The sequence below is a fragment of the Myotis lucifugus genome, unplaced genomic scaffold, assembly GCF_000147115.1.
Source record: "Myotis lucifugus unplaced genomic scaffold, Myoluc2.0 scaffold_19, whole genome shotgun sequence".
Classification (NCBI taxonomy): Eukaryota; Metazoa; Chordata; class Mammalia; order Chiroptera; family Vespertilionidae; genus Myotis; species Myotis lucifugus.
The window spans coordinates 8,880,553-8,890,152 of NW_005871067.1; the positions used below are offsets into that span (position 1 = coordinate 8,880,553).

Below are 9,600 nucleotides of genomic sequence, written 5' to 3' on the forward strand. Positions count from 1 at the left end.
GTGGTAAGTAAGATTTAAAAACCAACGTACTTCCAGTACAGCATTTAAAAAATCATATTTAAAATGACATTTTTCTTTTCTTGACTATGAGTTCCTTCATTCTGCTATAAACCTAGATATTAGTATGTACATGGTTAGAAGATTTCTGTTAAATGACTCAATCAGTGAAGAAGGATGTATCCAAATAAACTGGGTTTGACAGAAATCAAGTAAAAGCAAGTAAAAATATATAAACACAAAATAACCTTCCATTCCATTTGAATAGAAATGGGAACACAGAAATACCTGTACGTTGATAATTCAACAGTTATTATGAGAGCTAGAGCCAACACTCAAAATCTCAAAACTAAATTTATTCATTCTAAGAACTTAGAAGCAAGCTAACTCAGACCTTATAACTTGAAAATCAAACTTCTCAACAGAAATACAAAGAGAACTTCACTTAAAATAAAAACTTCTACACAGGCGAAAAGCCACTCATAAGTAAAAACTCCCGACTGCTTCCCACATCAGCAATATGCCCACACTTATTTCTGAGGCCAGGTTGTACATTAGAGAGAAGGTACAACCTAGCTTTCTATACAATCTATGTACCTTCATCTAATAATCACACTAGACAGAAATGATCTCTTTGTTGACCTGTCCTCCCCACTAAATGGTCAATTACTTGAAATGAGAAATTTAAACTTTTCCCACTACGCTCAACATTCTAGCACTTAATATTTACTAACTCTAATCCTGATGTACCACTTATAGCATACTAGAGGCCCGGTGCACGAATTCATGCACCAGTGGGGTCCCTCAGCCTGGCCTGCGGGATCGGGCTGAAACCAGCTCTCCGATATCCCCTGAGGGGTCCTGGATTATGAGAGGGCGCAGACCAGGCCAAGGGACCCCACCAGTGCATGATCGGGGCTGGGGAGGGACGCAGGAGGTTAGCCAGCCGGGGAGGGACTGTGGGAGGGCTCTAGGGCATGTCCGGCCTGTCTCGCTCAGTCCTGATAGGCTGGACCCCAGCAGCAAGCTAACCTACCAGTTGGAGCATCTTCCCCCTGGTGGTCAGTGCATGTGATAGCGACTGGTTGATTAGTCGACTGTCTGCCCCCTGGTGGTCAGTGTACGTCATAGTGAGCGGTTGAATGGCCTTAGCATATCATTAGCATATTACACTTTGATTGGTTGAACGGACGACCAGACACTTAGTATATTAGGCTTTCATTATATAGGATCATATACTCAGAATCTAAGAAATGAAAGAAGAAACCACTAAATAACTACAAAATATGTTAACCCATCCTCTGTCTTGTTGACCATCAAGAAATAAGGAACTGAATAAAAATGGCAGTCTAAGAAAAAGCATACCTAGCCCCAAGATCTTAGTGTATATAGGAAGGTGGAGAACAACACAAAACAAAAAAGTATGTGCATCATTAAGGTAAATATCAAAATCTTTCAAATAGTTGCAAAAAAAAAAATCTATCCCTCAAAACAGAATATCTTTTAAAGCACTTTAAGTAACAAACACTTGGAAAGGGAAATATTAAAGCTGCTAATTATGTTTGCTAGTAATCACTTTGTAACTCTACAAATTGTGCCATTTTTTTTAGTAAATGGGGATAAGATCTTATAAATAATTGAAACTGGTTAAAGGTACCTTTGATTAGAACACATACACAGACCTCACTGCTCTTTTACTTAATTTACTTACCTTCTTACCCCGTTTTCCTTTATGACGTATATCCTTACTACCTTGGTCCAATGAAGGATCCAATTGTCCCACATCAGAGACACTGGCTTCCTTTAGTTGGTCAGAGGGGCATCTTGCTCTGCCAGGGATTTGGAATTCATTTTCTCCTTCAGCCCGGTTCCAGTTTGCCTAGGAAGTAAAGGACTAAGATTAGCTCAAATCTGACTTTTTCCAGATGACTTTCCTCTAAGCTATGGTACATCATGGTCTAATAATACACCTGGTCAGATGTCAGTGTTTGACAGTCTTATTTTAAATACAACTATTTTTGTTTGTCTTTCCCCTATATTTCAGTTTTATCTCATCACCAAACCTCAAACCTTTGAGTTTGTTAGTTCACAGCATATGACCTAAGTCAAATTTCAAAAGACAAAGAATAAAAAATTTACAGCAGTTTGTTGGTATAAGCTACCATAAAGTCAGATGCAGCTACATATGAATTTAATTATATAATAACTAATATGTTTTAGGAAACATATATAAGACTAAATAAGTTTAAAGGCAATTAACAAAACTCATGTCCAGTTTAACTACTCTGAGTTGTTAGAAAGCTGATTGCTGATTTAAAAAAAGGGTTTTTTTGCACTTAATACTAAAGGTATTTCGCTAGCATACACTTTGCTGAATGAATACTTAAAGAGTGAAAAAGACAGGTCAAAATTATTGCTGGTAACTAACTTCTGTTTACAGTTGGAGTTTTGGGACAACAGAGAAAACAACAAACCACATGCAACCAAAAAATAAAACTCAACAGAGATAAATATATAACCTAAAAGTCAGTTTAATTTCTTTTCTAAAGCCCCAGTAATACAGAGCCTATGAATGTAGGGGTGAAGAGAAAAACAGCTCCATGATTGGTCTGGAGTACTAAATAATGTCACTTCACTCTGCTAGTAAACAATAAAGCTAAGACACTCATATACATATTTCACCATGTTCCTGCCTTTGTAAACTCCTCTCAATGAACACACAGTCTACCCACACTTCTGTATGGGGATCATGTTTTGTTAGCACAGATTAAATGTTTAGCATTGACTATGCTAAAGTACAGGGGTCCTCAAACTACGGCCCGCATGCCACATGCATATACAAATATTGTATTTGTTCCCGTTTTGTTTTTTTACTTCAAAATAAGATATGTGCAGTGTGCATAGGAATTTGTTCATAGTTTTTTTTTAAACTATAGTCCGGCCCTCCAACGGTCTGAGGGACAGTGAACTGGCCTCCTGTTTAAAAAGTTTGAGGACCCCTGCTAAAGTATATGTTGATCACCAGGTCATTTACATTTACACAACTTAATGCTGAGATGACTCTCTACCCTTTTACTTAGCTGGTGAACTGCTCCCATCATCTTTGATCTTTTAAATATAAGTATGGATTCAAAGTGTATTCTACTTCCTGAGAAAACAGGAACAAATCTTTCAAAACTTAAATAAAAGTGAACTACAGCTGATCCTTGAACAACACAGGTTTCAATTGGTGGGTTCACTTTTATGTGCATTTTCTTCAATAAATACTGTAAATGAACTTCTGGCCAAGATGGTGGAGTAGGTAAACACTGTGTTCACCTCCACTCATGCCCAACTAAATTGCCCTGGTCAGCATGCTCAGTGGTTAGAGTGTCTGCCCATGCACCAAAGGCCTTGGGTTCAGTTCCTGGTCAAGGGCACATACCTGGGTTGCAGGTTCAATCCCCAGCCCCAGTTGGGGCCCATGTGGGAGGCAACCAATCAATGTGCCTCTCTCACATCAATGTTTCTCTCCCCCGCCCCCCCCCCCCGTCTCCCCTCTCTCCCACTCTCTCTAAAAATCAATGGGAAAAAAATTCCTCAGGGGAGGATTAAAAAAATAAAATTACAACTAAATTATAGATCAGCAACCTTGAGAACCACCGGAAGACTAGCTGAACAGAACGCCTATAACTAAGGATATAAAAAAGACACGTTGAAACTGGTAGGAGGGATACAGATTCAAAATGGCCTGGTCACACACCCATGTGTGGGGGTTGAGAATCAGGAGAAGTATCTCAGGTACGGAGGCTACCCCTGAGAAGCAAGAGGTCCCCACAACAGCTGGCTGTGAAAATCAGTGAAGATTAGACCCAGGCATGCTCTTAAACAGCCTGGGTACAGACTCACTTACAAACATTCGCCCTTAGCTCCAACAAAAGGGCAGCAGCTTGAAAAACACCAGGAACATACAGGGAAGAACTGAAATGTCTGGCTTCAGAACGAGGGCTACAGGGGCAGCTTTCTCCCAGACAGAAGTGCTGGCATTGTTACCACTGTTCCTTAGTTTAGCCCTCCCCCACACAGTGGGCACCATATCTAAGTCTCTATTAAGCCGAATAACACCTTTCTTCCTCATGATTCTCTGAGATCCTGCCCCACCCAACTCGTGCACCTCTTGAAGCTCTTTCAGAAACTGTTCCTCACAAGCGGCTAGCCTCTGCCTGTACTGCAGACTTCCCTAAAATCTCGCAAAGGTCTATAAGCCCCAAATAAGTAGCAGATGGCCTCAGTGTGCCTCTTGCTAAGTGGCCCCAAGCCTGGCACTGGTGGCAGCTAGCCTGGGGTTGCAGCATAGCCTTTCCTAGGCCCCTCCCAAGCCTAGCAAAGGCAGCTACTAACAACAGATAACTGTGTACCTCCTACCAGGTAGCCCTGGACTAAGCACAAGCAGCAGCTGACTTTGGCAATTACCAGAGTTCCCCCTGAAAAGGCCCCAGAACCAACACATCTGGGGGCCGGCTTCAAACCAAACCAGAACAATACGCAATTAGCATTACAAACAATACACCTATAGCGTGAACTCGGCAGGCACCAGAGGTCAGACACATCAAATTCTGCTCTGTAGGATCACATTCCTGCACAAAAGCTGGTCAACTGTAGTCATGGCCAGTCCTCACAACCAGTCAGCCTCAGGGTCAATCTGACCCACTGATGTGTTAATAGCAATCAAGGCTCAACTAAAACAGGAGAGTACACAACCCACAAAAGTGACAACCCCACTGGAGCATCTGGCTCAAGTAAACAGAGAGGCTGTGCAACTGGGCCCCAGAGGACACCTACTACAAAAGGTGACTCTACAAGACTGGGTGACATAGCAGATATACCTAACATACAGAAACAAACACAAGAAGGCAGCCAAAATGAAGAGACAAAGAAACATGTCTCAAATGATAGAAAAGGACAAAACTCCAGAAAAAGAGCTAAACAAAATGGAGGGGAGACAGGAACCAAGATGGTGGAGTAGGTAAATGCCTGTACTCACCGCCTCCCATAACCACATCAAAATGACAACTAAAATACAGAACCGCCACCATTCAGAACCACCTGAAAACTGGCTGAATCGAAGTCCTACTTCGAACTAGAGAAGTAAAGAAGAAAGCACACTGATTGGTAGGAGGGGCGGAGGCGCAGGATGGGCCGGTACAGCACCCATGTGTGATTTTTTTTAACTGGAAGGGAGATCATCTCTGCAGAGGCCACCCTTGAGGAGCAAAGGGTCCCAGCCCCACACCAGCCCCCCAGCCCAGGGTTCCAGAGCTGGGAAGATAAGTCCAGGCTGTAAAAATCAGTGGGGATTACGGCTGGAGGACACGGAGGCTGCCAGAGACCCATGTGTCCCTCTGAAAGGGCCAGCACATGAACTCACTCGGACTTGAATCCTCTGAGCCAAGAGGCGTTGGGGGACCCAGACACATACAGGGAAGAACTGGATTGTCTGGCATCAGGGCAAGAACTTGGGGGTGGTTTTCTCCCAGATGGGGGTGCTCACAGGGGTCATTGTTCCTGGGCTGGGATCTCTCCCATAGCACTGTTGACTGGCAGCCATATATGAGTCTCCATCAGCCCAGAGCATACTGGTTGCTCCGCCCTGGTGATTCCCTGAGAGACTGCCCCATCGAATTTGCAGTCCCATCCAAGCTTTTTGCAGTAACTTTTCCATATGAATGGACTGTCCTGGCTCAGGCTTTAGACTTTACTAAAATCTCTCAAGCTGCAGCTGGTGTCAGCGTGACCAACCCTATCAATAAAAAGCCCAAGAACCAGCACTAGTACCAGTGTGCCTTGCTTCACAGGTGGGCCTCAATGATAGCCATCTGCAAATCCCTCAAAGTCAGTGGCTGACTTTGCACCTCCCTGGAGGTCCTAGAGCCTGTGAACCTGGTAGACAGCTTCAAACCATAACAGATTACACTTTACACATCCACAAGTGACACACTCAAGGGGCAGACTCAATGAGCACCAAAGCTCTACTGAAGCAAGTCCTGCTCCATAGGGGTGTTTCCCGCACAGCAGCTCTACCATTGCAGTTGCAGCTGGTCCTCACAGCCAACTGGCTTGGAGGTCAATTCCTCCCAGTGACACCAACAGCAATCACATTTCAACTACAACAAGACTGTGCACACAGCCCACACAGGAATGCACCAAGAGTACCCAACTCAGATGACTGAGGAGGCTGAGCCACTGGGCCCTACAGGACACATACTACCAATTCCAGGAGACATAGCAGCTCTACCTAATACATAGAAACAGAGGGAAGCAGCCAAAATGCAAAGACAAAGAAACGTCACAAATAAAAGAAATGGAAAAAGCAAACTACTGGATACAGAGTTCAAAACTACAGTTATAAAGTTACTCAAGGATCTTCATGAGCACTTCCAGGGACTTGGTGAGACTTTCAGGTATGTTAGTGAGAATGTCAAAGACTGAAAAAGGACCAGTCAGAAATTAAGCATACAGTAACTGGAATAAAGAATAATTTACAGGGATTCAACAGTAGAGTAGGTTTACACGGACCACCAGTGGCCCGCAGACCACCAGTGGCCCGCGGACCACCAGTTGGCGACTGCTGGAATAGAGGATTCCGAGAATCAAATCAACGATTTGAAATATGAGGAAGAAAAAAAACACCCAATCAGAAGAGAAAAAAAAATCCAAAAATATGAAGATAGTGTAAGGAACCTCTGGGACAATTTTAAGAATACCAACACTGTGGTAGGGGTGTCAGAAGGAGAAGAGAGAGAAGAAGATATTGAAAACCTATTTGAAGAAATAATGACAGGAAACTTCCCCTACCTGGTGAAAGAAATAGACACACAAGTCCAGGAAGCACAGAGAGTCCCAAATAAGAGGAACCCAAAGAGGACCACACAAAGACACATCATAATTAAAATGCCACAGATTAAAGACAAAGAGAGAATCTTAAAAGCAGCAAGAGAAAAGCAGTTAGTTACCTACAAGGGAGTGCCCATATGACTGTCAGGTGATTTTTCAACAGAAACTTTGCAGGCCAGAAGGGAGTGGCAAGAAATATTCAAAGTGATGAATAGCAAGAACCTACAACCCAAGATTACTTTACCCAGCAAAGCTATCATTCAGAATTGAAGGTCAGATAAAGAGCTTCACAGACAAGAAAAAGCTAAAGGAGTTCATCACCACCAAATGGAGGAGGAGGAAGAGGAGGAGGAGGAGGAGGAGGAGGAGGAGGAGGAGGAGGAGGAGGAAGGAAGGAAGGAAGGAAGGAAGGAAGGAAGGAAGGAAGGAAGGAAGGAAGGAAAGGAGGGAGGGAGGGAGGGAGGGAGGGAGGGAGGAAGGGGAAGAAGAAAAAGAAGGAGGGAGAACGAAGGAAGGAGGTGGAAGGAGAAGGGAGAAGGAAGGAGGAAGGAGGAAGGAGGAAGAAGGAAGAAGAAAATGGCAATAAATACATATCTATCAACAACTGAATCTAAAATCCAAATAAGTGAACAAGAAATCTAATGAACAAAATAAACTGGTGAATAAAATAGAATCAGAAACATGGAAACATGGAACCGACTGAGGAATCTTAGAGGGAAGAGGAGTTGGGGGAGCCGGAAGAGATTAACCAAAGAACTTATATCTATATATGCATTACCTATGGACACAGACAATAGGGTGGTGAAGGCCTGGTATGGGGCAGGAACTGGGTGGAGGGGGGGAGGGGGGGAAAAGAGGGACATCTGTAATGCTCTCAACAATAAAGATTTTTTAAAAATAAAAAAGAATTGTCAAAAAAAATGAAGGCAAGCAGAGTTCAAAACTGGTTATAAAGATGCTCAATGAATTAAGAGAAGAATTGATGATCTTAGTAAGAATCTCAGCAAGACAGGAAACATAAAAAAGGAAACAGAAGTCATAAAACAGAATCAGTCAGAAATAAAGAATTTATTAGATGGAATCAACAGTTAGATTAGCTGAAGCAGAGAATCAAAAATCAGTGATTTGGATGACAAGGTAATAAAAAACACCTAATCAGAACAGCAAATAGAAAAAATAAATCCAAAATAATGAGGATAGTTTAAGGGACCTCTGGGACAATATCAAGTGTAACAACATTTGCATCATATGGGGAATGGAAAGAGAAGAGAGATAGCAAGAGAATAAGAACCTATTAGAAGAAATAATGACAGAACACTTCCCTAACTTGGTGAAGGAAACAGACATACAAGCCCAGGAAGCACAGAGAATCCCATGTAAGATGAACCCAAAGAGGCCAACACCAAGACATAATTAAAATGGCATAAAGACAGAGAATCCTAAAAGCAAGAGGAGAAAAGCCATTAATTACATACAAAGGAGCTCCCATAAGTCACTATCAGCTGATTCTCAACAGAAATTTTGCAGGCTAGAGGGAATGGCATAAAATATTCAAAGTGATGAAAAGCAAGGATCTACAACCAAGACTCCTCTACCCAGCAAGACTATCATTTAGAATCAAAAGAGAGATAAAGAGTTTCCCAGACAAGAAAAAGCTGAAGAAGTTTATCACCACCAAACCAGTATTATAAGAAATGTTAAAAGTCTTCTTTAAGAAGAAAAGACCTAGCTGGTTTGGCTCAGTGGATAGAACGTCAGCCTGCGGACAAGGGTCCCAGGTTTGATTCTGGTCAAGGGCACATGCCTGGGTTGTGGGCTCGATCCCCAGTAGGGGGTGTGAAGGAGGCAGCCGATTAATGATTCTCTCTCATCATTGATGTTTCTATCTCTCTCTCCCTCTCCCTTACTCTCTGAAAATCAATAAAAATATTTTTTTTAAAAAGAAAAAATTTAAAATATGAATAAGAAGATATCACAAAGAAAAAAATTCTCATTGACAAAGGCAAACACATTATAAAAGCAGTGGATCAACTAAAACTAAAGGCAAATGTAGGAAGATCATATGTAATTATAATAGTAAATTAAGGGACATATACATGCACATAGACACACACAAAAGACGTAAAAAATAATGATGAAAACATAAACATGGAGGGGCTGAATAAAAATGACAGTGACTTTAAAATGTGTTTGAACTTAAGTGACCTTCAACTTAAAATACACTGCTATAAACATAGCTTGGTATATATGAAGGACATGGTAACCACAAACCAAAAATCTATAAGAGATATACAAGAAATAAAGAGAAAAAATCCAAGCATAACACTACAGAAAAATCATCAACATACAAGAGAAGAGAGCAAGAGAATAAGAAAGGAATAGAGAACTACAAAAACAATCAAATGGCAATAACTACATACCTACCAATAATTACTGTAAATATAAATGGATTAGATGCTCCAATCAAAAGATGAATGGATAGTGAAGAGGTGGTTCATATATACAATGGAATATTACTGTAACATAAAAATGAAATCTTACCATTTGTGACAACATGGCCGTAGAGGTTATTATGCTAAGTGAAATAAGTCAAACAGATAAAGACAAATACCATATCACTTCACTTACATGAGGGATCTAAAAAACAAAATAATCAAACAAAAACAGAAACAATTTGGAAAACAATCATTTTCCCCCTGATATTTATAAAGGATTTCAGAGTTACAGAGG

At 41.5% G+C, this 9,600-nt stretch overlaps 1 protein-coding gene across 4 annotated transcripts in view; it reads right to left on the reverse strand.

Annotated features, from left to right (window-relative positions):
• Positions 1 to 9,600, reverse strand: part of SPART (spartin) — a 61,698-nt gene that overhangs the window by 20,834 nt on the left and 31,264 nt on the right. For all 4 annotated transcript variants that reach the window (XM_014452959.2, XM_023751247.1, XM_023751248.1 and 1 more), the window contains exon 4: positions 1,709 to 1,876. In XM_014452959.2, coding sequence (XP_014308445.1) covers positions 1,709 to 1,876 — 168 coding nt within the window. The remainder of the gene's footprint in view (positions 1 to 1,708; positions 1,877 to 9,600) is intronic.